General features: G+C 46.3%; 1 protein-coding gene across 1 annotated transcript; it reads left to right on the top strand.

Annotated features, from left to right (window-relative positions):
* The first annotated feature begins 26 nt into the window (after nt 1–26).
* On the top strand, nt 27–27,546 carry C2H3orf52 (chromosome 2 C3orf52 homolog). Its single transcript, XM_059391985.1, has 6 exons — nt 27–268; nt 6,050–6,179; nt 13,018–13,145; nt 18,587–18,657; nt 21,905–22,086; nt 26,085–27,546. Exons 1-6 carry the CDS (start codon nt 128–130, stop codon nt 26,087–26,089), a joined length of 657 nt encoding a protein of 218 aa, XP_059247968.1. The 5' UTR covers nt 27–127; the 3' UTR covers nt 26,090–27,546.
* Nucleotides 27,547–27,924: the final 378 nt, after the last annotated feature.

The following is a 27,924-nucleotide window of genomic DNA, read 5'->3' as shown; positions in this document are numbered from 1 at the left end:
CGAGGTCGCCGGCGCCGCGCCCGCGGGGGGCGGAGAGCGAGCCGCTCGGGAGTCCGCTCTGCACTCTGCACCCTTGCGTGTGTCCGCCCTGCTGCCCGCGGGCCGCTCAGCGCTCCTCTGCCTGTCCATGGAAGGAGCCAGATCCCCGTCGCCGCGGGAAGACCTGGAGCTCCTGGCGCTCGGAGGAGGGCAGCCCGACGAGCAGAAGCCTCTCAATGGAACCGTCCAGGTCATCCCTCTTTCGGTGGAGGAGCCCTGCCCAGCCCAGGTAAGGCCTGCTTGGCCCCGCGGCGGGCGGTGTCCGAGAGCGGACTCCGAGCCGGGCTGCCGGCCAGGGCCCGGGCCTGGCACCCTCAGAGTTGCGGGGTTCCAGCCAACTCTCCGCGCGTCGCGGACGCAGAGCGCTGGCGCGTCCTGGAATCTTCGGAATGGAGCGGACGTGGGAGTGCGCGTCCGCGGGAGTGCGCGTCCGCCTGAGCCCGCCAGAGCCCCTGAGACCTCTCCATCCCTCTGATCTCCAAGGAACTGGAGGAACCCTGGCGCGGAGGTGTGCGGCTCCCCTCTTCAGAGCAAATCCCCGGGGATAGAGGTGGTTTTCATAAGTTCTGTAACTTTAAATGAAGTTTTTTTCTGTTTCAAGAAGGGAGGAAGAACTAGAGTGATTAGATGGAGTCGTCGCTCTTTCTCCAGAATCTCCTTGCCTTAGCTTTGCTGCCTTGCCACTTCCAGCCACCTGCCACCGTCCCCCGCTAACCCTCACCCAATGCTCATCATCCCCTGTCCCGCTTCACATTCTCAGACACACACACACACACACACACACACACACACTTACTTTCTGTCCTTTACTGATCAGGCCTTTTGATTTGGTAGGAAAAGAGACCTGGAGAGGCGAGTGGATTTGCTCTGCTCCGTTGATGGGAAGTAATTTCAAAGTTTTTGTCCCAAAGAACTACACGATGCCTCCTTCGCTTTCCCTCCTCTCAATCTCTAAAGGAAGTCATGGTGGTGCTTAGGCTGAGCTCTTTTCTGGTCCAGCCCTGGCAGAGATGGGAACATTATTCATTCTCATTAAATGGTTGTAAAACAGCAGAGACTTTGAATTCACAGCCATCTGATTAACCCCTAGTGCTGGCTTGAGGTTTACAGGGTGCTTGGAGCTCTCTCTCTCTCTCTCTCTCTCTATATATATATGGCTCCAACCTGACCTTTCTAGGTCCCACCTCTCCACTTCCACCCCTTTGACTCTTGGCCTGTTGATTTCAGGGATAAGCAAGGACACCAAAAGGGAAAAGCATTGCTTTTGCTTTGGGATCGATTCCTGGAAACACTATAAAGTTTGCTCGTCTAAGGACCTATAGGTACTTTGGAGAGTGATTTGGGACTTCATGTTTGAGTGAGAGATGAACACCACAGAAGAATGAAGGTTGGAGGAAGATGGTCTGTTCTCTGTGGGCTGGCTGTGTCAGTCCTCCAAGGCAGGATCTCAGAGTGGATTGGAGAATACTTGCTTCATGTTAGATAGACCCAGGACATACCAGTGACTTCTGGGACTGAATCTAGACATAGGAGTTTTTGATGACAGTTTCACCACTAGAAGGTGTACCTTGTGGCAAGGTGCTAAGGTCTGCAGTCAAATGGTCGTTAATGTGGTTAACTGAGCTTCTCTGGGAGGCCTGGGAATGCCTTTCTGAAAACAGTTGAGTAGAAAAACATGCCACACGCATGTAGGGCATCAGTATTTTATAATTGTTTAGTACCTGCCCAGAAGAGACGGCTCTTTCATGTTCTAATTATTTCCTCATCAGCCAGCTCTACACTGATAGCCTGGACTTCCTTATAAATTAGCTTTGTAGGTCACCAAATAGAAAAATTATGGGGAGTGACAGAATGGCCTGAAGGTAAAGGGTATGTGAGCACTTGGAGGGCATTCAAATATTTGAACAGGAAACATTTAAAAAGAGAGAGAGAGAGAGAAAGAGAGAAACACCCTCATTTAATGCTAAGAGCATAAACAAAACAAAACAAAACAAACGCTAAGAGCATTTTCATCCAAATGTATTAATCATTCTCTTTGGTTACATAGAATAAGTTGAGGCATATTTTATCTTTTATAAATATTTATTTATTTATTTATTTCTTGAGAGCGAGAGAGAACACGTGCACCTGTAAGCAGTAGGGGGAGGGGCAGAGAGAGAAGGGGAGAAAGAATCTCAAGCAGGCTCCAGGCCCAGTTTGAGACTGTTGGGAAGAGGACACCCCACCTCATGGCTGACTTCCTAGTTGGAAGGGCGGATGTGGGCGAGTCTACAAACGCAGTAGAAAAAACTTCTTTCCCTTGCTTGTTCTAGGCCAGGAGCTTGAGGGAAATTAGCCCCATTGCTATGCATTTCTCAGAATTTAGATCAAGCAGCAGCTGGATTTTCTGTGGGTGGACAAGTGGATTAAATCCCGCAATGAGATGACAAAGTACAGATTTTCCTACGTGCTAAAAAAAAATTTCCAGATGTATATCATATCTGGTCCTAGGAGAGCCAAAGGGAAGAAAAGCTTTCTGTATTTACGAGAGAGAGAGAGAGAGAGAGAATGAGAATGAGAATGAGTCCTGCCATTGTGCAGGGTCTTAGGTCGTGAATTTAGATCCTTATCTGAAGGGGGATGCGACTATCTGGGAGCCTGTTCAGAGGAAAGCCACGAAAATTCTCCAGCCATATAATGCAATCGTCGACTATAAGATGTAGTTTGCAAAAATCTCTGGAAAGCACTCTGTAGAAAAACCTGTCTGTGGCTGCTCCCCGTGACCTGGAATTTGGGCCTGAGAGAAAGAAGGTGCTGGTGAAGGAGGCAATGTGTCCTGTGTCCTGGGTTTTTAGGGGAGTCTCAGCACAGGTGGCATATACCTACTGTATCAGAGGCTCTTCCCATTCAGGGTACAGTGGAATCTCCTGGGGGAAACTTCTAAAAAATACAAATTTCTTGGTTGATTCTAATGTGCAAGGAGCGGAGAAGCACTGTTAATTTATTCTTGGGTTGAGAGGAAGCTGGTAGACTATTTCACAATGACTTAAAGTCTGTGAAGGTTAATTTAGCTCAGGATAGTGTCTCTCCCGTAGGTCTGATGGGAGACAATGAAGGAGCCAGGCTGTATGTTGGCAGCATCGGGCTGGACAGGAAGAGACTTTTCTTATAGGCAAGGGCTGTGTGCTTATGAGGTAACTCTCCCTAGGAAGTCAGAGTAATGGTCTCCTCATAGCACCAGGGTCCTAATTTATTATTTCTAAGGGAAATCATAAGTGAAGGCACAAGAGGCCAAATTCACTGACCCTTGTTTTGTGGCTTATCTGAGATTCTAGCCCCTTTCATTTTGTACCAGTCTTATGGTCCCGACTGCTTCTTGTATCAGGTTTGAAAATGGCATGAAGTCATTTTGTTCTCAGGAACTCTGTAAGTGGGAAGATCTCTTTCTGTCCCCTGAGAAGTTGAAGATTCCTTGTCCTGGGATTTTCCATGTGCCTTATTGAGCCCTTGGTTTTGGTGGCTTTGGAGTTTTCAGTCTTCAGTTGGGGTGAGAGATGGCTCTGTCCTTGGACTCCAGAAACACACTTAGCTCAAAAGCATTTTCTTCTGTCCAGATGTTTCTTTTACTGCTCCCCTCACACCCAACCAGAAGAGTCAGTGTAAAGTATATATTCAGGGTCTCCAAAGTGTGACCTCTACTCTAGAATTTTTCCAAGTACCTTCTTAAAAGTTCTAGAACCTTCTACAGTGTATTAAGAGCCTAATACCTGACTGAGGCACAAACGTGGGATAAAAGAATGAGGAAGTTTAAGAGACACCCCTCCTTCTCTCTGGTTTCAGTTTACCTTGGAAGATAGGCTGGTATCTGTTTATATTTGAAACCAGACAAAGCAGGGACAAATGAGCTGTGTGGACAGCTCATGTTCTGGAGGATCTCTCCATGATTGACATGGCAGGGAGGTCTCAGCAAGAGGAGAGATCTGATCTGGCTCCTGGAGAGAGTGACAAGGCTTCAGAACAGGTCTCAACCCTGATAAAGCAACTGATTCACTCGGGGTGGCTCAAAATTACACACTGGGGAGGGGGGTTTAGTGGAGTGGGGGAAACACCTGGGTAGCTAGGTCAGTTAGGCATCTGCCTTCAACTTAGGTCATGATCTCGGGGTTTTGGGATCGAGCCCCATGTCCAGTCTGTTTCTCCCTCACCCTCTGTCCCTGCCTCCTTCCCCCCAACTCATGCTCTCTCTCTGTCTCTCAAATGAATAATAATAAAAAAATATTACAGGCTGGCTGGGGCCTACCCCCACCTCCGCTACAATCTGGTCTCCCATGTCCATGGAGGGCCTAGGTGTGCGCGGTTTAAATTTCTCCTTAGCTGATTTGGACATGCTGCCAGGCTTGGGAACCTCTCACGGAGCCCATCTGAACTGTCGTCCTGAAGTGAACGATTCCCTTCTCTGGTGGCCATCACCACAAGCATGAGGGAGAGAACGTCGACCAGGCGCTGCTCTGTGGGCCTGGAGAACGATGGCTCCCATGTGTGGGGTGCCTAACCTCTGTGTAGCAAGCGCTTCATGCCCACAGTCTCTAGTCTTTATAACAGCCCTGGGAGCCAGATCTATTACTTTTACAGTTGAAGATGTTGGGGCTAGGGAGCTTCTGGAACTTGCTGAATGAGGCAGTCATTGCCCTTAGGTATAGGAAGGGAATGCGGGGACAGAACCACACTTGTCCCCCCATTGGAATCCATGGTCTCTGTGTGAGAATTCCCTGACGGCTCTGTGGGAAACAAGGACAGAGTCCCAGAAGCCTGTAGGGGCAGGGGACAGGGGGTGGCCCAGCGGAGACACCCCACGACAGCCAGGCACGCTCATAGCCTGGAGCTCTGCGCTGTGACGCGGGATGGGGGTGGGGGGAGCTGTGGACAGCAGGTGCCAGCTTTGCCGTGAACCGCAGCAGGCATCCGTCCTGCCTGCTCTCTCTGGCAGCATCTTGGAGACGGGCTAGTGCCTCCCTTGCAGGACCATTTGACTGAAAGGAAATGGTGTCAGCAACCAACCAAGTGACCAAGTTGTGGCCTCACTACAGCCACTGCAGCCTGCTTCCTGGTGTCGCTCCCATCCTTCCTTTCATTTCCCTTCCCAGGCCCTAATTATGTAGCACAGGGCCCAGCAGGAGTCTCTTTGCTTGTCCTTGGCATGCCCACTGTAAACCATACATCGTTTTTCTCTTCATCTTCAACTCAGCTCTTGTGCTCCAGAACCTTTCACAGTTCCCCAGCACACACCCATTTAAGTGCAGACTGCTCTGGCGGCACTGAAAACCCTCCCAAGGATGCTCCGACCTTTCACTGTCTCTAATCTTAACGACCATGACTTCCTTTTGGAACCCACGCGGGCAGAGGATTCTCTTGGCCAGCCTGGTTATGACTCAGCATTGAGGTTGCTCTGTCCATCTGCCTTTCTCTGTCCATCCTCCAAAGTCTTGCTTTGCCCCCACCTCCCCACCTCAGAGCCTCTAGGGTATTTTCCCCCTCATTAAAAAAAAAAAATTTTTTTTTAAATTTATTTATGAGAGAGAGAGCCCAATGCAGGGCTTGATCCTAGGACCCTGAGACCATTACCTGAGTCGACCACCTGAGCCACTCAGGAACCGCACATCCCCCCGCCACTGCCAACTTTTTTTTTTTTTTTTTTAAGATTTTATTTATTTATTTGACAGACAGAGATCACAAGTAGGCAGAGAGGCAGGCAGAGAGAGGGAGATGGGAAGCAGGTTCCCTGCTGAGCAGAGAGCCTGATGCAGGGCTCGATCCCAGGACCCTGAGATCATGACCAGAGCCAAAGGCAGATGCTTTAACCCACTGAGTCACCCAGGTGCCCGCCCCCTTCTTTGAGGTTCCATTCTGCCTCTTTGTAAACCTGACTCCGTGAAGTGTGGCCTGGAGAGGGCAGGATCCTGCTGCCTTCGCGAGAGTATGGAAGTGCTTCTGGAAACCAGTGACTGCCTCACAGTATCCCTCTGCCTTCCAGGAGAAGGAGGAGAGCCCTTGGAGTTCCTGTAATAAGAAATTGATTGGAGAGTGCAAACTGTGGATGGTCATCGCCTCTGTTTTCCTAGGTCTCATTATAGTCATCATCATAAGCTTATGTGTTATTGGAGGTAAGAGTGATTTAAACAGGACTAAGTTGATGCATTTTAAGACCTTGTTTAATGCTTGTGTAGGACTTCCATTGGTACGGAAGATGTGCTCATTGCTATTTCATTACTTATAATATGAATTGCAAACGGGCTTGGGATTGTTGTGCAGATGGTAGCTATCCTGTGGTTCTTTGTTTTATTTCATTTCTTTGTTTAGTAAGTTTTGACTGAAGTATAGAGACCAGTGTTTTACTTTAAACTCGGACCACCAGATCCTGAAAATTTCTTAACTTAACTTACTTAGACACTAATTTATATTTTATTGCTTCTCTACACCTGTTTAGTTGAAATTTTTTATCATTTGTTTCGTAAAATAATTATTGCACTTCATCTGATATACCCAGTACATTATTATAATGATGAATAATGAATAGCTCATTTGAAAGCGTCTTAAAAACTTTGTAGAATCATGTCTCTATATGCTGTCATTATTTTAACTTATTTTGGAAATAACTCTTATATTTGTGTTGTATGTGTTTACAGACCAAAACCATACATGGTGCTAACTATGTAATTTACATATATTATTTTATTTCCTATTTATTTATTTTTTAAAATAAAAAAAGTTTTTAAAAAAATCTTATTTATTTGAGGGAGAGAGTGAGAACGAGCACAAGCAAAGGGAGCAGCAGAGGGAGAGGGAGAAGCCAGTTCTCTGCAGAGCAGGGAGCCCAATGCTGGGCTCGATCCCAGAACCCTAGGATGGTGACCTGAGCCAAAGGCAGACACTTAACTGACTGAGCCACCCAAGTGCCCTTATTTTTATTATTTATTATGAATTTAAAAATAATACGTGTTCAGTTACCCATAAAACACATCCAAATTATTAATATTTCACTATACTTTCTTCTTTTTCTTACTTGTATTTTAAAAATAATTTGAGATGTGATTGTATTTTATTTTTTATATATATGTGTGTGTGTGTATATATATATAAAATATATATATAATTTTATTTATTAATTTTTTTTAGAGAGAGAGAGCATGACCATGTGCCAAGGTGGGTGGGTGGAGAAGCAGAGGGAGAGGGAGCGAGAATCCTAAGCCGGCTCCACGCCCAGTGTGGAACCCTTTGTGGTGCTCGATCTCACCACCCTGCCATCATGACCTGAGCTGAAATCAAGAGTCGGATGCTTAACTGACTGAACTACGCAGGCACCCCGATCATTGTTTTTTAATCATTTTGGAGCCTACCTTTAGGATTTTTAAAGATTTTATTTATTTTTTTGACAGACAGATCACAAGTAGGCAGAGAGGCAGGCAGAGAGAGAGGGGGAAGAAGGCTCCCTGCTGAGCATAGAGCCAGATGCAGGGCTTGATCCCAGGACCCTGGGATCATGACCTGAGCGGAAGGCAGAGACTTTAACCCACTGAGCCACCCTGGTGTCCCTACCTTTAGGATTTTTAAGGCTATATTGAGACCATTTGCCAATCCACTAAAAGTTATTTGTGGCACTTTTTAAAAAATGACTGCATGATACAACCCTCCATGCCATTTTAAAGCTTTTTAAATTTTTTCATGATACATAAATAGAGCACCCTCCAGTGGGCAGTCATTTCAGTTTTAAAACAAGAAAAAAGAAAATTGTTTTTATTTGTAATTAGCGTTATTGCAGGGGTAGGGTTTTTCTTCTGGAGTTGGGATACTCTTGAGGGCGACCTGGTCTCTGCATGGATTTGGGTTGAATCAGATTCTTCTTAATGAACCCAGTCTTGAATGAGGAGTCCCAGAGTCTCTCCAGAAGGGGTCCTGGGAGTTTTCTTCAGAAACTACATTTGCTTTTCACTTCCTGTTCCTTCTCCCAGCCTCTTCCTCTCCTGTCTCAAGTCCCTGAAAGAACAGGGAAATCTGATGGTATGTGCCAACCGCCAGCATGTGAGTTTTTCAGGCAGGCGCCTTATTTGCTTAATTACTTCGGGTATAGTTGAGGTGGGACGGTGATCCATGGAGGCCACAGGCTGGTTTCGAGTTAGGAAGACGTTGATAAGAGGTGCTGCACCTCCTCCGACGCGCGGAGGGTAGGAGTTTTAGTGTGAGCTTTCATACGCTCTCTTCCCATCAACTCCCACACGTGGATGTTGAAACTGAAGTTGAGCCATGCAAACTTGTCCCATCACAATTAGGTGGTGCTCTCCTGAACATTGGCTGATTTGTCTGTTGGCCTCTGGAGCCTAGAACAGTGGAGCATGCGGCAGATCCAGTTGGTTTAATGTTAGGGATTCTAAAGCTCAAGACCCAAGAGCTGTCTTCCATTCTCAAAAATCATCCGACCTCTTCAGCTGCCCAACAGCAATCTGTAGAGGAAGGGATTCACTCTCCTTCCATTGTTTCTCAAGGGACATGAGAGTTCATCGGAAAATATTCAGGGAAGAACTCTCTGTAATGCTTGTAGTGCAAACTTCACTTTCAATGTTGTTGTAAAATTTGTATTTTCAGGGGCACCTGGGTGGCTCAGTCAGTTAAGCATCTGCCTTCAGTCCCAGTCATGATCCCAGGGGCCTGAGATCGAGCCCCATGTTGCGCTCCCTGCTCAGTGGAGAGTCTGCTTCGCCCTCTCCCTCTCCCCACACCCCCACTCTCTCTCTTTCATTCACTGTCTCTCTCAAATAAATAACTAAAAAATTGTATTTTTAAATGTTAATTCTGTACAGAGATTTGCACACTTTCATATTTTTTAAATCTGAGAAATACTTTGATTTCACTTGGCACCTCAGCCCTCAGGGGTCTGGGCAGTGTGGGCTGGGGGAAATGCCTTGGGTGAAAGGGGCAGGGACAGGGCTCCTCACCCAGAGTGGCTCAGTAGGTAGCTGTGGGATGAGCATGTGCAGTAATTGGGCATTGCCTCGTGGCCAAGCTGGCGATAGGAACCGAATTCACAGAACTTCTGGGTGCTGTGGGGGAAAACACTGCTGTCTGGAAAAGCGCAGGGTTGACAGAGTCAAAGGCTGCATGTAGCGCTGGCTTTGTTAAGAAGCTAGGTTCCTCAGGAGCTACCTTCGCCCTTTTTCCTCCGTCGTCCCACCCCGCCCGCCACCCCGCCAGCTCCTCAGTCTCCTGTCACCAGGCTCTGGAACAAGCAGATCGAGGTTCAGAGGCAGAGATGTTAATAGCTGTGGAGCTGGAGTGCACACAGATGTGGACAATCAACAGGTCCCAGTGTAGAAGGGGTAATGCATTGAGGAGGGGACAGTGGGGTACCCAGGGTGGGGTGTTCAGCACGGAGGTATATCTTGTCACTGACATTGTTAAGAACTACTGTCAGCTGTGGTCTGTTTTATTACTGTTAATTTTCTACAGACTGTACAGACTTTATTGCCTGCATCTGGGGCGGGTCTCCCGTCACTTTGTCCTTGACATGCCGTTCAGGTGATGGCAACTCCGGGATCGTGGCTGAGCTCCAGGCATGGAGCCGGGGCTGTATACACACATGGCAGACAATGAAATCTTTTTAAAGTGGCCAATCTGGGGAACAGAGCCCAGGGAATCCGGTTGGGTCTGGAGGCTTGGTTTTGTCTCCATACTTCAGGGAAAAGATAATGATGGAGTCTCTTCTTCTCCCTAAAGAAGCATAAATTCCTTGATGTAAATAAATGGTAAAAGAGCTTTCTTTTCTCTTTCATTCTCTCTCAAAGTCATCTTCTTTCTGGACAATTTAGAAGATCAGTTAAGCATCTTCAGGGGTTCTGCTTTTCTCACTGAGTTACCCCAACCAGGGGAAGAGAGAGACCCGAGTAACATGCTACTAATGAAAGTCTTGTTGGATGGAGCAAAGAATTTTAAGTATTATGCAAGCCAAAGGGTGACAAGCAGATGGATACTTAGAGATGGAACTTAAAGGTGATCAGATTTAGCACTCTAAGGACGCTTATGTGATATTCTCCAACATTACAGCTTTCTGCCTGACTTCTTTACTGTCTTTCCATACAGGTGTTTCCGTGAGTAGGAGCGCTATGGTCCTGAGATGTAAGCAGGGACGTTAGAAGTGCCATGTGTTGAATAGGTTGCTTTGTCTTTGCCTTGGGTGGAAGAGCCGAACTGTCACGGCATGTTGGCAGGCAGACGTGTTGCACAAGGCAATGCTCCTAGTGTAGGGTGACTCATGGGAAAATCCTCAGCAGACAGCATTCGCAAGTTGTAAACTAGCAAGGTTTTTGGGGACAGGAACTTAGTAGCAAATCTGTAGGCCCTGGTCCTTGAAATTTCACTATGTTGTCCCCTGTTTCTCTTGCCCTCCACTCTCATAGGTTTCTCCACCTTCCCAGGACCAATGTCTTCACCCGTGTTCTCCACAGGAGCCTCCCCAGCTTCTCCTGACCCATGGACCATCAAATCTGTCCACATCTCACTAAGCATCCTCAGGCTTTTCTCAACTTGGGCCTCTTGAAATGTGCTAGCATTGTTTGTCCTTCAAAACCTTCTTCCATCAGAATCTTGCTACGACATTTTAGAAATGTTTATTCTCTTTCTCTTTTTTCATTGGCGGACTTCTAGGAATAGAGGTCTGCACTTGGGTCTTGCCTCCTGCTCACTCCTTACCCATGGGTTCCAAGACCCTGGGATCACGGCCCGAGCAGAAAGCAGACACTTGACCGATTGGGCCACCCAGGCACCCCAAGGCTTAAAATATATAACATAAAATGTGAGGGAAACTTGTTGATTAAAGGATTATTAGTATTTTTTTTTCTTGTTTTGCTACAATTTCCTGTACTTGGCAAGGTTTCAGCTATGAAGACATAACTTATTGTCAGAGGAAATCATATCACGACTTACAACAAATAAGGGTGCAGGGGATAATTCCCTGTGTTTGAGGTGCTCAGGATCCCTCCTAGATGCAGGGAATTGCTGGGAGAATTCATGGGACTCAGCATATTGTCATAGAGATGATTATTGATGTGGGGAACAAAGGCAAAAGGAAATGTAGATAAAATTAAATTCCTTCAAACTTGCAGCCTGTTGACAAATACTTGACTCAAGGCAGAGTAAGACACCCCTCCAGGAACTCCCAAGTGTCTTTAAGTTAATGCCTTTCTAGAGGAAACAAAACAAAACAAAACAAACAAACAAAAAACACCTAAGCTTGATAGGCCTCCAGGATCCCTGAAGTCCTCTTTGAGGTATGAAAATCCTTTTGGAAACTTCCTTTGTCTCTACCCCTCCCAACTTAAAAGTATCTCGTGAACTGCTCCTCACAACCCCAGGGCACCTGGGTCCTGTCCCCCTGCTTTAATTAAGCCACCCTTTGTACACCGAAAAAGTATCAAGAATTCTTTCTTGACCAATTGCTCCCGGACCCCATGTCAAATCTCATCACTTGTGATTTATCATAGCAAAATGAAATAAAGCAAAATCTAGAGGAAACCAGGCACAAACTTGAGGACCCCCTTAACTGCCACAGCAATGAGATGTAACAACACGTGAGAAGTGTTGTCTACCGGGGAAGCTCATCAGAGGCTAAGGGCCCAGCGTTTTCCTGGGTTGGTCCAGGAGGCAGCCTCTGCCCGACACATGCTAAAATTCCAGATCCCCGGAAGGCACGGTGGTCAGTTTAAGCTACATAGTTTGTACCAACAGGAGGTACCAACAGGTACCATGCCCTCCATGCCCTCATGGAGGGAACCCTCCCCAGATCCAGGCTCCCATAGGCCAGCCGGGGTCCAGCCTTGAGCCGGCCCCTATGAACTGGTCATCTCAGGCTCTGGGAATTCTGTTCTGCATGTTCCCTTTCTCCTCATACTTCCCAGGGAATAAGTACTAGGATTCTTAGTGCTTTACATCTGCCTTTCTATCAAACACTGAGGGCCTTTTCTAAGTCCAGCCAGAGAGGCTGCTTGTGTTCTGTCTGAAGCATGAGGTCTGAGAGTCAAGGCTAGGGGCAAGGTGAGCTCCTGGTTCGGCCACCCACGCCTTTCTCAGGGCTGGAGAGGTGGTTCCTGTGTGGGCCTGGCGGGGAGGCCACCGGAGAGCCAGGGGAGCAGAGCTGCTACCACGAGTGCCAGCTTCTAGCTCCTGGCTCCTGGCCTTGTGTGTTTTTCCTTTAGCTTTAACTGCTTAAAAATCAATTAGCTCACCATCATTAGAGCACCAGCAGCCACACAGAACTCACGGTGCCAGGAATGCAAAGCCCTCCAGCCCTAGGGCTCTGAGTGCAGCTTGGTTTCCCTTCTATAAACAGAGAGTGTTAAAAAAAAAAGAAAAGAAAAGAAAAGAAAAGAGTGTGTCAACATTTCTCTCCTGTGGGACAGAGTGGTGGTGGCTTCCCTGCCCATCCTCCGTCTTCCAGGAGATGTCTGGACATGGCTCACGTGCTTATGTCTAGTCCCCACGTCCCCATTTGGTTCTGATCCATGATGTCTCTTCCTCCTCAGGGTCTTTGATAGCCTGGAACTGGGGTGATTCACTGAAGTTCCTTGCTCCCAGTCCCTGGCCCCCATCACCCATTGTTCACTCCTGGAGCCTAGCCCAGCGCCTGCCTTGACAGATACCTGTGGACATAGCTAAGGCTGCAGGTTCCGTTCAACCAAGATATTCACGTTCTTCCCACTCCCTCCCACTGGTATTCAGTGGAATCTGGGAGCTCGGATGGTATAAAACGAACAAGTTTTATCATAATGGAGGCTGGCTCCTGTCTTTATGTGGTATCTCCAAGAAGATAGAACATTTCTGCCTGTCCTTGCTTCCTGTGTCTAGTCTTTATCCCTGATGAATGTTCAGTGTCATTTCTAGAAGCCAGTGGAACAAATTGTTATTTTAAGCATGTGTTTACTTTACTTTTACTTTTTGTCTCCCTCCGCCCTTTAGTAACTTACATTGATGAAGATGAAAATGAAATACTTGAGTTATCATCAAATAAAACCTTCTTGGTCGTGCTCAAGATTCCGGAGGAGTGCGCTGCTGAGGAAGAATGGCCTCACCTGCTCATGGAGAGGGTAATTATATCATAAGCATTGTTTACAGAGTTCTTAACAGTAGAATGTGGGCTCTTCAAATGATTACGTAAGTAACTTCAGGCTTGCATTCTTTGTCTGCATTTTGGCAGAAACTGATGCTTAGAAATGGATTTTCTGTGGTGCCAAGCGTCAGAAAGGAGCCCTGCCCTCCAGCAAAATGCGTCCTGGAGGACAGTGCTGGGTTCCCTCACTCTGGTCTTAAGTTTGATTCGACCTGTTATGTCATGGGGGACTGCTGGTGTGCCGAAAGTCACAGTCACAGAGTCTGGGCCATCAGTGGGGCTCAGTGGCAGGAGAGGACGTGGATAGATAGTTCTAGACAGTGGGATATATTCTACTATCTACTTCTCTAGAGGAGAAGCATACAGAATATTTCTCAAGCTCAAAGGAGGGTCATCTACACTACCTGAGGTGTGGCTGGAAGCTTGGAGGGCGTCTTGCAGGAGGTGATACTCAGGATGAGTCTTAAAATATGAGGTAGGAGTGTTCTTGGTAATACTAGGGGATCTGTCCTGCAGTTTCCAGTTGCCTCTTGCCTACTGTGCGGTGGGTCCTTTCGGGGGTGAGGCATGAAGGTTTTCCTACTCTTTGGTAAGGCACTGAAACATTTTCATCTTGTTGACATGGTCAGCTATTCACGTTAGCCCTTCCTGGTGGTCGTGGAGAAACACTGGAGGCTGAGAGCTTAGTTAGAAGGTACAGCAGTAGTTCCAGTGATAGATGGGGGGCTTTGACCCAGGGCAATGGCACGGTGGATAAGGAAGATTCCAGCAAGATTTAAGAGGTCTTCTCACTCAAGGGGACTTTATGGCTGATTGCATGTGGGGATGCGGGAGAATATGACTCCAGGCTCCTGGTAGGTGAATGGGTAGATGGTGGCTTCATTCTTAGAGCAGGAAATGTAGGACAGTGCCCTTGGTGCAAGATGAGGGCATGCAGCTTCTGCATGAGGGCTGGTTGGGTTCACAGCCAGACCCAGAAAAGTATTTGGTAAGGGTCTAAGCAAGACCAGCCTGCCATCTCTTATAGCCTTCTCTGCAGCTGACAGGTGGACTGGTGTGAGTCACCTTCTGGTTTCCACCTGATTCCTATGAAAGCTTCGCCAGGAGTCAAGTCCATCTCGGTCACCCCGGAGTTAGTTTCTGGACACCCAGAGGCGTGTTATTTGATTGCGGCTTTGGTCACAGGGGTTTGTGTTCTGGGATGATTATTGGGCGTTTCTTCCTCCTCCTTTTCCGTGTTTAAATCTTACCTGTGAGCCCCTTTTCCTCTTTTTTTCACCTGCTTCCGGAGCAAGTTGCTGAGTGAATAGCCTCTTGCCTTTTCCCTCTTGATTGCTTTTTTCATCCCAGGGTTTTGCATTTGCTGAGCAGAAATGAGATGATTTAACATTCACACATGTCACGTGTTCCAGACTGAATTCTTTATGTCAAAGGGGAGTGGAGGTTAATCATTCACTGTAGAGCCCTATCTCTTGCTCAGAGCCTGACAGGAGCAGATCCTGTAGGTATTTTTAGCTCATCGGTGTGGAGTGGCAAAGGAACAAGGCATGGCATGATCCCTGAGGCAAGTGCACAGGCCTGTTCGAGCTGCTTCCTTCTCTGATAAATGGAAATCGCTACACTTTCCCTGTATATCCACAGGCGCCTTTGGGATGCATATAAAGAACTCTGTACAACATTTTTTTTTTTTAAAGAATGGCCTAGTTTACAGATTATAAAAGTTAAGGCCCAGAGAGGGGACAAAGATTCTGCCCTCTGGGATCCCAACCAAATATATTCAGAAACAGAAGTGAGAACTTAGGGATATTAGTCTTACTGTCGGGTCAGGAGCCCCTTTCTTTCATTCACTCAGGCCAACTTCTAGAATTTCTGGATATGGAAGGTAAATGGGAGTGGATGGTGGAACACATGTCCTCGCTTTTGCATTATTGTCTTGCCTTTTTTTTTTTTTTTAATAGTTAAGTGTGAAATCCTTTGTTTTGTTTTAAATTTTTAAATTTTTTTAAATTAACATATAATGTATTATTAGCCCCAGGGGTACAGGTATGTGAATTTCCAGGTTTACACACTTCACAGCACTCACCATAGCACATACCCTTCCCATTGTATTTTGTTTTGTTTTTAAAATTTATTTTATTTTATTTCTTTTCCAGTGTTCCAAAATTCATTGTTTATGCACTAACTACACCCAGTGCTCCATGCAATATGTGCCCTCCTTAATACCCACCACCAGGCTTACGCCACCTCCACCCCACCTCTCTTCTAAACAGTTTTCCTAGCCCTTCCCTTATTCCACTGCCAGTTTTCTCTTCCTACTGGGGCACTTGCTCTGCTAAACCAGTCGGTTAGGTTAGCTGCGGATTGTGTTACCCTGGCCCATGTGCTTGATGGAGGCGTTAACAATCACTCCTTTGCTAATGCCAGGAAGATATGGTCTCAAATTAGCCACTCTGTCCAACTCCGGTAGTCAACTCAACGGGTGCCTAGCTCAGTGTGCATCCAACCTTGTAGGCACGGCGTAGGACTCCAGAGCTAGGGGAGAGAAGACCCCCTTTTCATGTCTTTGGGCCCATAGTAGTGTGGTTAGCTGTTCCCAGGTATGTGGACATGTCTCAAAGACAGCAGGGGACCGTGTCACTGAAAAGAATCAGAGTGGACACTGAAAGTGATCTGGTTTGTCATTCCAGCTCTTAATGTTAAATTTTAGCTTAAATTTTTTTTTTTTCCCTGAGAGACTAGGACTATGTGCAAAACAATACTAGACCCTAAAGGTTAAAGAAGGAGAGGAGAATGGGAATAGAGAAGGTTGGAAGGACATCACCCCTGCCATAACACATTTGTTTATGTATGCAAATGTACGTATGTATATATCTGTGTGCATGTACACACATGTACGTATGTGTGTATGTGTGCGTGTGTGTATGTATATGTGTGTATGTGTGTGTATGTAGGGAAGTGCTTGGGAAAATAAATCCCATCTATAACATCCTCCTCCTCCTCCTCCCCGATATTCTCAGCAGCCCTGTGAGAGCCACTTTCTTATTCCTGCATTGCCTCTGGCAGGGTTCTTTTCTCGGGGGCTCAAAAACTATAAGATGACTCAGTCATTTTTTTCCCTAAAGTTCTTACCACTTTCTGCTTCTTTCCTCTTTGATATTCAGGGCACTTTCCTTCTCACTTCATCCTCCAATGTAAAGAAAGTGGGTTTTAGTGTTTATAACCCCTAGGACTGAATTCCTTATGAGCAGAGTGACCTTGAGCAGGTTTCATACACTTTCCGCATGCTGTTTTCTTTATTAGTAAGAAGGGAAGGGGTGGTAATGCCTCTATGTCAGGTTCTTATAAGAATCACAGCAAAAATACAAGATTGAAAGCGTACTTACTGTAGGTCCTCTGAGCCCCTCTGCTCCACCTTGAAGGGACTGAATTGTCACCAGGTGAATTCAGTGGGAGTGTACTGTGGGAATGGAAGCTCCTTGAGATTCTGTTTGGAATTGGGCGGGAAACAAAATGAGCAGAGGTGCCCTCAGGCACTGCTTTTTGGGGTGTGTCTGCTGCTTGCTACTCATTGGGGTGAGAGGGCACTGAGCCGTCATGGGTGCAGCTGGGCCACTCACCTCAGCACCACGGTGTCACTGGAAGCCACTGAACCTTCCAAAACACCTTTAAGTCTGACTGACAGCAGCCGAGGCAGGAGTCAGCCTGGCAGTGGGCTCACTCCAGCCCTTGAGCTGGGTCCCTGGCAGAGGGTGTAGTCAAATCCAAGAGCAGTCCTCCTTATTTATGCTAGAAGCTGTGTGCAGAAGACCAAGGCATTTAACCTTCAAATGCTAGTTTCACAAAAGTGCAATGTAAGTGCATTCAACTACTTGTCCTCAAGTCCTCCCAGGCTAGGATTCCCACCTCCAAAAGGTGATGAAAAGGTTAATCAAAGACAAGAAGAGACCGGTAACAGAAGAGCAGCTAGTGTCCAGAATATAACACCAAACACTTCAGATACAGAAAATACAGATACCAAGGAATAGACAACCTGAGAGAAAGATAGGAAACCAAGAGGCAAATCAAAGGTGAAAAATCCCAAAGGAGTTCATCAACACATCTGAAAGGATACTCAACCCCACTTATAATAATGCAAATTGAAACAATGTAAAACAATTTTATACTCCTTAAATTGGTAGTAATTTTTTAAAAATCTGGCAACACGAAGTGCCAGCAAGGCTGTGGGAAATGGAACACTGCCAAGTGCTGAGGTAACAATTTGGCAAGATTTAGGTGGATTGGAGATGCACCCACACTTGGACCCAGTGATCCCATTTGTCTGCACATACTCAAGAGAAACTGTCACAGTATCAGAAGAGAGGCACAGAAATGTTCCCGGAAGATGACTTGGACATAGTTTGTGATAAGAGAAAATTGAAAATGCTGCACATCACCAGAGTAGGGGAATGGAAAAGTTGGTGTAATCATTTCATAGGATCTCTGCAGTAGTTAGGAGTCAGCCTGAATGACCTCCGTCTCGACGTACTGTTGTGAGCAACTATCAAATGTAATTTTGGGTGAAAAAAAAAAAAAAAGCAAGCCACAGAAGAATGCAGAATATGGCACCTTTTATTTGAATAAAAACACAAACTATGAGTTGTTGTGATTACATGAGGGGGTATTACATTTATAAAAACCTGCATGAAAAGAATACGTGCCAACTTCAGGACCATGGCTAGTGTCAGGGAGGGGGGAGAAAAATGAGGAAAAATAGTGTGTAGGAGTAGCTTTAGTTTTGCATTGTTTCTTGGAGTAGAAGGCTGAACTAACTATGGTAGAACATGTGGGTGTGAAACCTGGGTACACAGGTGTCATTGTTGGTGTGTGCCTGCAGAATCTGATGCATACAATAAGAACTCTGCAATTACAGGCCAGCCCCCCTCCGTCCCTTCATTGGGGAAAGTGCCACACCCGGGGCTTCCATGGCCATGTCTCCCTACGACGAAGCTTCATGGAAAGGAGAGAACAAGCCCTTGTCTGGTGAAGGGCCAGGTCGTGAGGGGCCTGTTGTGCTGCCTTCCAAGCTACTTCAGTGTTGTCTCCTTCCCAGGGTCCTCAGAGTCTGTGGGGGCTCCAGGGTCTATGGTGACCATGCTCACCACAAAGGCTGCAGGTGTCCACACGACATGGGAGAGATGTCGAAACTCTCAGCCTGCTCACCTGCTCCTTAGAAATGAGGTTCTTTTAAATGAACGTTGAGTTTTTGTTGGGATAGGTAAGACCCACACCTTCCTATTTCTCCATTCAGAGCTTCCGAATAAGTGAATTCCGAGCTAGCTTGGAATCTCTGTCTATGAATGGTTTTGCTTTGTCACGTGATATGCAAGATAATCCATCTGTGATGCGTGTGGTTGTTTAATGTGTTGCTGTTTGTTTTAGCTGACCCACGTGTACGCGTCATCCCCATCGCTGAGCCATTGTTTTACTTCAGTGGAAATGACGGACTTCAGGTAAGAGTGTGGAGCCTTCCATGTTGATCTCTTTCCCTCGGACGCGACCCCCATCACCGTTTATCTAGAAGGACTTTTGAGTCTCAGAGCACAGAAGGATCTGATGATAGAATCACAGATTGTTGGCTTTGGAAGGGTCTTTGGACACCCACTAGCTCCACTCCCTGATTTTACAAAGGAGCAGAGTGAAGCCCAGATTAATCAAATGCCGCAACAAGGTCACAAGGAAGAGAGGAAAAGCCAGTCCCAGGTAAACCATTCCTGTTTCACAGCAGATGCTCAGATAAGCTAGGGGTAGGACTAGAAAGAGATCTCAGAGAGTGGCTGCGTGGCTCTGTCAGTTAGGCTTCTGACTCTTCATCTCAGCTTAGGTCTCCATTATCTTGATTTCTACATCACGAGTTCAAGCCCCACATTGGACTCTATGCTGGACATGGAGCTTGCTTGAAAAAAAAAAACCAAAACAGTTCTCAGATCTTGATGTGCTGTAAATGATATAATTCATACACTAGCTTTTGCTTTTGAGGAACATAATACAGGAGTCCATGCTCCTTGTATAAAATTAAAAATGTAAAGACATGCGTACAGGAAAAGTCTACCTTCTCCCTACCTTCTGCCCCAGCTTACTACCCCTGGATGCTGGAGGTTCCAGTCAATTCCATACACAGAATACGTTTCACTCCCTTCTGCTGAATGAATGGACTGCCATCAATGGTTTGGTGTGATTTTTTTATATGCGTATTTACCACCCAGACTTTACATACTAAATATGTGTAGCTTATACATATGCATATGATTTTTCTTTTTACATCTCTTAATCTTAAATGTTTTTGTCTCTGTCTATAGAACTTAGATCAAAGGTATATATGTGTTGAGGAGTCATTTGATTGTCTTTTTGTACTGTTAGGACAAGATTTACATGACAAAGCTTTATTATTTGTTATTCCTAAAATACCTTTTAACTGTGTCCATCAAAGATAGTATTGGATTGCAGTCCCTCCTCCCAAACTATACATTTCCCAGACCATGATCTTTATATATCTGAGAGAGGAAGCATGGAAAGCAGCAGTAGCCCAGTGGGATGGGACTGAAAGGGCCCTGAAGTCTGAAACTGCCTACAATGGCGGGTTGCCTTGGCAACAACACTCTTCATCCTTTTTATGGACCCCCCACTGTGCATGTTCCCTTATGGTAATGTCTCTGACATTGCTCATTTTAGTCACAAATTACTGGTATTAAATTGCCAATAAAAAAAAGCCCAACACAGTTTCCTCGGTGTACTTGCCCCAATGTGCAATTTCAAGACAGAGCTGAGAAAGGGAAGACGTTCAACCAGAAGGGTCTTTCCAAGAATCCAGCCCCATATTATGGGTCCAGGGGAGGTGGGATTGCATAATGGGTTGGGATTGACATGGGGGGAGAAAACCTCCGAAAATTGAGTCAAACATGGCTAGAAAGCTGAGGACTTAATGTTAGAGAATTTGTTTTTAAAAGTTATTTAAAAGAAAAATCAAAGGGTTTTAGAATTTGGGATAGAGGAAGCTCTGTACAGGAAGGATTTTGTTTCATGTTAAGAGGTGCAGGTAGAGTTTTAACAATGTTGAGTTGAGAAGCAAAAGCCATTGCCCCCACAAAATGTGCTGCTGCTAGAGGATAGGAGACAGCTAGACCCCTGGCGGCTGGGTTTGTGTCCCCAGGGCATATGGACCTCCGTTCTGCCTCAGCCATCTCACTACAGGAACCTGTCAAAATGCCCATTGGTTCATCAGCTGCCGGGCCCACTCTAATGGTGGGCAGCCGAGGCAAAGCCTGTTGGGTTCTCTGTTTTCTTGAAAATCCCCCCTTTCCCCTCAAAATCTAGCCGTAATGTGAACTCCCTCGGTGGGTGACCAGACACAGTGGGGATTAGGTTGGGCTAGCGGGACTGGGTTAGGCAGGGCAGCCCTGTCGTTCACCTTCTGGCCTGTCTTCTGGAAGTCAGCCTCCGGTCATTTCCATAAGGCAGCCTGAGCCTTCGGCCACCCACCTGTGGAAGTACAGGGTGGCTGCGCGTCTAGACGGCGACCATGGGCAGCCGTAAATGGAAGGTGGAGCACAAGGACAAAATGAGGACACCTGCTAACAGTGTGAACCTACATTTCCAGCCTCCTTGTGGATGCAACCGTAATCCGAGAATCTCTCCAGAGTCTTGGTGGTATATTGTTCATTGGAAAGGCAGGCTTTGACCAAGGGCTTGGCTGTCGCAGAGCTCAAAGGGACTGTCGGCCCCCCATTGACCAGAATATTGGCCTATGTGACCTCCGGCCACAAGAGGGAGCTCGTTCCCTGTCCTTAGCAGGAACAGGGGCCTGATTCTGGCTTCTGGGAGTGTGTCCAGTCTTTAAAAAACCACTTCAGGGGGATTGTCAGATGTGGTCATTTCTTAATTATTTTATTGCTGGCTTTTGATCTGGGCCTCCTTGAACCAAAGTAACAGGATAGCTTTGAAACACCTAAATGCTGAGCTAGCATTTAAAGAACAGTATAAGCTGCTAATTAACTGAGGATAGCCCTATGATTATTTTTATTTTGGAAATGAAAAATATGTTCTGGGAAGATGAAAACTCCTTTTCCTTAGGTCCCTTTATTGAGAGTTGCAAAACTGAGAGGCTCGGAAGGTGGAAATGGGACAGAACAAGTTTCTCACTCTAGAGACAAACCAGGGGGATCTGATTTGCTGCTGCTACACAGGAAGGTCTGTGGGAGTTCAGGAGTTCTCCAAGGAGCGTGTTGTAGGGAGGGCTGCGTCCTGCCTTAAACATTTTATAGGTTAAGGAGTGAACTGGTTGAACCCAACAGCTCTGACGGTCGCTTGTCTGGGCAGGGAGAGGAGCAGGGAATACAGAGGACAATAGGCTTTCCTGCCCTGGGGAAGGGGAGTGGGGGAGAGCAAAAGGCTGACATTGGGGCCAGTGGTGGGCCAGCCTTGGATCTTCCTTGACAATAGCTGGGTCGTGACTCTCCCTTCAGTGGCCTCTTCTGGTGGACTCCTAGAGGCTGCGTTTTAGGTGGAAGGAAGAAGTTAGGGTCACCTCAACTTTCTGTGAGGAAACTACAGAAAAAGCTTCTCCTAGAACAGTGTACGCTTTGTTATTTTGTCCTGAAAGAACACGAGGAACTACAAATATGGTCCCACATGAGTCCGTCTCCTGAGTTGCAGTGGGATTCTGTTGATCTTTGTGGCTTCTCTGTTTGGCGTGCCTTTCAGCGGTGAAAATGCCACGGTAGCCTTCCACCTGCAATTTGGGGTTCCTTCGGAAGATGACGGTTTTATGAAGTACAGGATGAATAAGGAGTTGGTGCGGGGCGTTTTACTACAGAATCTGCATGATCAGGGAGTGTCTGGCTGTGAGACTTTGGGACTGGACCCAGCATCCCTCTTGCTCTATGGTAAGTGGGGGAAGTCAGGACAGTGGGTTGTGGTGTCAGCACGTGAGCCAGACTGAGGGCAGCTGGGTGGGGTTTGCTGCCTGCGCTGGTGAGATTTGCGCTCTGTAGAGGTCACACAGCCCCTGCCCTCCACAAGCCGACAGAGTGTTTGCGGGGGGAAAAAAAGCAATTAAATTGTAAAGATGAGGATGACTAAATGTTTCCTTGTTGCTGTTCACCCACATTTGAAGCTTGGCAATATCATTTATAAGCTCCATGGAAGTATCTTGGTTTCACAAGAGAAGTAAGTATTGAATTTGAAACAAATAATGATCCCAACATGGGGAACCCATCTTTTTTTATGTTGAAGGCCACTGAGTCTGTTACATTAGTAGAGGGCAGAACAAGGCAAAGCAGCCTCTTTCTTTAGAAAGGTATTGTAAAGTCACCCACCTACTTTTGAAACCAAGAGAGCACTGAGAAAATTGGCACATCATATAATAAGCCTGGAGGACACCCCGCTTGTTAGAATAAGCCTGGAGGACACCCGGCTTGTTAGAATCTGAGAACTTTTAAGACTTCACGCAAAACAAGCTTCAGGGCCTGGGCAAATGTGACAAGCTTCAGACAGGTGCCTCCCTTGCGTCTGCAGGAGAACTTTGGCTGGGTGTCTGGCCTCGTGCCTCACCCTGATTCCTCACTGGGAGAGGCATGTCAGCCGCCGCTGATGCCAACCGTCTCTGATATTCCGTCATCCATGATCCATCAGAAATACTCTTCTTACACTAGTAGTAGTAAATGCTAGTTGAATGAATGAAAAAGACCAGTCAGGGGATGGGTTAGCAACAGGCACAGTGCCAGCTGGCCTCACATCGGAAGATAGACCTGAGAGATTGGAAAACACCCCGGTTACCACATCATGTGAAGAAGGAGTTTTTATAGTGACACTTATTTATGATGGGAAGTGAAAGTAGGCTAATCCTTGTCTAAGAAGGCAAAGAGTTATATAAAGCCGTTCTGAAACCTTTATTTTTCCCAAATAGATAGAAAGGATGATGTTCAGAAGGCCAAATCTTAGTTTGCTGGGAATAAATTTTTTTTCCTCACAGATCAATTAATAAATCGTGCCTGTGGGTCAGATGGAGGGCATGTATCTGTAAAGTGAAGAGGTTACACCTCCCCTTACAGGAATTTTAGGAAGAAAGAAAAGAAGGAAGGAAAGAGGGAGGGGCTGAGGGAGAAGGAAGGAAAGAAGGAAGGAAGGCAGGCCAGAGAGAAAAAGAAGGAAGAAAAGAAAGCAAGTGAGCCCTTCGGCCCCCTCCTGTGTAAAGAGGTGAGAGAGGGGAGGTGCTTCTGCCTGAGCTGGGTGTGGTGGCAGCTGCTGTGTTGTGACTGGTCTTGATTTCCTGAGCCCCCTCTGTCCTAGGGTGGTTACCAGCTTTTTCCAAATGTAGGTGAGGAAGGTAGAGGAGGATGGTGAGAAAACGTTGAATAGATTATGGGGTTCGGAAAGGCAGGTGGCCTGTGAACCCGGGGAGAACTCAAGAAGACCTTGAGAAGACCTTGAGCAGATGGCCCTGGAGACATTTGCCCAGGCCCTGACGCGGCATCGGGCCCCAGGAATGTATCCGAGAGCTAAATAGGAGGTTTTACTGTTCCTCTGAGACATTTCTGCTTTGGGGGAGAGAGTGTTTCTATGACCCGATGTCCACTTTCTAGAACATGCTTGTGAAATATTTGAGCTATTTGGTAACTTCAGGACTATGAGTATCAGTCAAATGGAAGAGGACACTGTCACCATTTGGGAAATGTGGAAGGAAGAAGACAGACCTAGAAAAGGCAGACAGGCCAAGGGAGGGGATACGCTCAGGCAGGGATAGGCAGGAGAGGTAGAGGATCCTGGGAGGGGCCCGGTGAGACCCTTAGGCCAGTCTTCCATGTTCATATGCAGTGTGGACCTGAGAGTTAACCTCCCCCTCCAGTAACCACCCCTACCCCGCACCGTGGTCATCTGGACAATTAGTGGTGAGCCTGGCAGGTAGTTTTATACAGAGATAATATTCCAGTTTTGCAAAGAACAATGATTCTTTTTTTTTTTTTTTAATTTAAATTCTAGTTAGTTAACCAGCCAATCTTTGTGTCAGGAGTAGAATCAGTGACTCATCACTGACATATAATACCCAGTGCTTATCACAAGTGCCCTCCTGAAGACCCATCACCCATCTAGCCCATTCCCTTACCTCCCTCCATCAACCCTCAGTTTGTTCTCTGTCATTAAGAGTCTCTTATGGTTTGCTTCCCTCTCTTTTTTCTCCTTCCCATATGTTCATCTGTTTTTTTTTTCTTAAATTCCACATATGAGTGAGATCATATGATATTTGTCTTTCTCTGACTGACGTATTTCACTTGGCCTAATACCCTCTAGCTCCATCCATGTCGTTAACAAATGGCAAGATTGCCTTCTTTTTCATGGCCGCATAATATTCCATTGTATATAGCGCATCATTTTTGTCCATTCATCCATCGATAGACATTTAGACTCTCCATAGTTTGGCTGTTGTTGATAATGGAAGAGCGATGACTTAAGAAATTAAAAAATTTTCCACATACTCAGAACTTTTAGGATTGACAACTTTCAGCTGTACCAAACAGCAATGGTAACACCAGCCATCACTTTATACACTACATCCACAGAACTTATTTATGTTATAACTGGAAGTTTGTGCCTTTTGACCACCTTCACCCAGCTCCCCCACCCCCTGCCCCACAACCAGTCCAATCTCTTTTTCTAGGAGTTTGTTTTTTCTCGAGTCCACCCGTGAGATGATGCAACAATTGTCTCCCTCTGTCAGACTAATTTCATGCAGCACAAAGCCCTCAATGTTCAGGGAATTGTTGGACTAGATCTCACCTCCCTCTTCCCCTGTTTTTTTTTTTTTTTTGTGCTACTTCACCTCATGGATGTTTGGAGGCCCAGGAATGAGGAGGGGAGCTCTGTTTTACAAATTTAAAATGGCAGCATGAGTTAATTTTAAACATCTTGACCTGAGTTCGTTATTTTGTGCTGTGTTCTCATATGGGAAGGAGTCAATTTGTAGACTAAATGAGAAACTAAGCAAACACCAGATTTGTGTGAGAGAAAAGAGGAGAAGAACTTGTAGGCGGAGAGAAGAGTGAAACTTGCTTGCACATTTTTGTGGTGAACCGATGAGCTGCCTGCTGGTAGAGGAACCCATGTGTGAGTTCTGTCCTTGAAAGGACTACTTGGTATCAAGGAATATGATTTGGGTTGTTTATAGATTCTCCAGGAAACTTGGAACATTTAGCCAAGGACCACTACTTTCCAAGTGGGGCAGTTTTGCACCCCCACCGCACCCCTGGGGTATTTGGCAACATCTGGAGACATTTGTAGTCCTCAAGACTGGGTGTGTACGTGAGATGCTAGCATTTTGTGGGTGGAGAGCAGGGAGGCTTCTGCACATCGTATGAAGCATAGGACAGCTCTCTATTACGCAGAATCATCCAGCCCATAATGTCAACCACGAGGACCCTGTGGTAGAGCATGGGCTGTCTGTGTGGTGTCCCTAGGTCCTTGCACAGATGTCTTCTCCTCAGTCAGGCCAGGTCCACACCATTTCCCTCAGCAGACTTTCTCGGAAGCTACTGTATATGTTTTAACAAACTGAAAATTTAGAGGTTAGTAGTGAGATTATGAAGAAGGACTGAATATTGAATGTCCTCGGCACCCAACAGACCTCATCAAAATGTTATTTATCATGAATTATGCCAAAACAAATGACCATTGTGTTATTTGCTTTCTGAAAAGCGTTCAGAGGTGTGCATGTATGTTTATATATTGACTGAAAAGAAAATTAACTCTGTTAAGAATTTACAGGCATTTCAATTTTGCAGAATAGTTTATATTGAAACCCAGTGAAACAAAATGAAAGAATAAATCTTTAAAATAATCATGATTTTAAAAAATTAGTGACTTCCATTTGTCTGTCTTCTCTTTTCAGAATGAAGGGAGGATGTTGGTGTGTGTCCAAAGGCAGTGCTCCACTGAGTTTGGGGAAGAGAGAATTTACATTGTTTTCCAGAGAAGATCCTGAAAATTACCACAGAAGGCCTGGCAATGCCTGGAGGGGTGGAGACCATCCTTTTTCTCCTGACTCTGCATTTCTGAAGTCTGGACTCTGTGTCCAGCTCTGTGAGCTCCCCTCGCGGGGTCTAGTCTTGGCAAAGGCAGGAAGCCTGTTTGGTTGGGGGTGACGGGGAAGGTGGGTGGGCCTTGCAGTGCGGGGTCACTGCCAGTTGCCTCCACCCACAGGTGCATACTTTCTCTTTAGGGCGAAGGTGACCTTTCAGGCAGGATCCCCCAACCCGTGCTGGTGGAAAGAGTGGGCAGGCAGGAGGTGAGGGACAACTGAGCCAATCTCTTGATGAAGTCCTCCTCCCACTCCCATTGTGGTATTTGATCTACCTCTGAGCAAGACTGTGAGGAAGGCACTTTACCCAACAAAGCAGCGAAGTTCTGTGTCTAATTCCATAAACTGGAGCTGCCTGTCTCAGCAAACCAGCCTCAGGCACATCATCCAATATTATTGGGTCACATGTGGCTACAGAAATATGGTGTGTGTTTCTTACTTCTCATCACCTCATAGCTCTGGTGACTCTTGAACACTGCCTTTGGAAACGTGGGTCCCTGTGTGTTTTGAGTTTTGGACACACTGCTGTCCTTGGGGATGGTTTGACCTTTAAGAGTTTCTAGACTTCATCAGAGGATTGTTAAGGCTGCTAACCATGTGCACGCTGGTGCCTGGCTTTTTCTTGTCTCATGTGACTAGTCTTCTTCTAAAACTCAGTGTCTTCAGGCATTGGATGTGTATCCTATTGAAGAGGGTTTGAAACAGGAAGAGCAGCTCTCTGTTTGAAATAACCTGTTGGAGGCTTGGTGCCAATTTGTTAACAGGAGGGGCTACAATGTTAGCAACTGTATTGATCATCTGCAGACACAGAATGGCCTACCATGAAGAAACCGAGGATTTGTTTCGTTGGGAAAATTGTTTTGCTGGGAATTTTCCAGGGGAGAGTGTGGTGGTCCTATCACAAGAGATTCTTAGCCCCAGGATCTCAGTTAAACGGGTCGTAGGTGGACGTCAGTATGAGGGGCTGCCGTGGATGGGGACTTGTCCAAGTGTGAGTCTCGGGCTAGATTTGCCCTGGTCTTTTTGTGAACCAGGACTCTGGATAATGTGAATTTGCTTTCTTATTTAACTAGAGGATATGTTTTTTGTAACCTGGTGTCTCATTTTGAGGCCGGTTCCTCAAACTAGCCAAATAGGTGCATTTCCTGTCTTCCTTTTTATTTTTTATGTGTCCAATATGAATCATAGTGTGTGTGTACTTTTTAGAATGTAACGAATAACTTTCACAGGGAAGGATTTAAAACTATTTACAATAAATTATTTTTTGTGCGGGCATGGTCACAGTCACATTGATTTCACGGTGTGGAGTCTGCGGCGTGATGGGGGCTGGCATTTTCTTGCAGGGCATGGTGCTGGAACTGATTTTTCATTTCCTGGAGGGCATTTTCCCCTTCTGAGTAAGACTGAGCTGGAGGGGCTGGAGTGGACTAGGTCCTCCTCTGCTGCAGGGGGAGCAGGGGGCGCTCTCCCACCCCTGTCTTCCCTTCCTCCCCTCTGCTTCTTTCCAGGGCACGTTCCTGGCAGGCCCAAGTGTATGAAGGGCCTGGGCTGGAAGGAAGTGCCAGGACAGTGGGTTTTTCCCTTCTCCTTTGGAAAGCACTAAAACACAACTATCTTGACCCCTTGCAAGTCATATGAAGTCTTTCCATAG

Source organism: Mustela nigripes, chromosome 2 (genome assembly GCF_022355385.1).
Source record: "Mustela nigripes isolate SB6536 chromosome 2, MUSNIG.SB6536, whole genome shotgun sequence".
Classification (NCBI taxonomy): Eukaryota; Metazoa; Chordata; class Mammalia; order Carnivora; family Mustelidae; genus Mustela; species Mustela nigripes.
Note: the sequence above shows the minus strand (reverse complement) of the source record. Positions and strands in the feature narration are given on the sequence as shown.

What these genes read in the sequence shown, in the direction of transcription:
- C2H3orf52 (XM_059391985.1), top strand. Translation starts at nt 128, where the DNA reads ATGGAAGGAGCCAGATCCCCGTCGCCGCGGGAAGACCTGGAGCTCCTG. An exon ending in AAGCTTATGTGTTATTGGAG is followed by an intron (nt 6,180 to 13,017) that starts GTAAGAGTGATT and finishes TCCGCCCTTTAG; the next exon opens with TAACTTACATTGATGAAGAT. An exon ending in CTCACCTGCTCATGGAGAGG is followed by an intron (nt 13,146 to 18,586) that starts GTAATTATATCA and finishes TGTTTGTTTTAG; the next exon opens with CTGACCCACGTGTACGCGTC.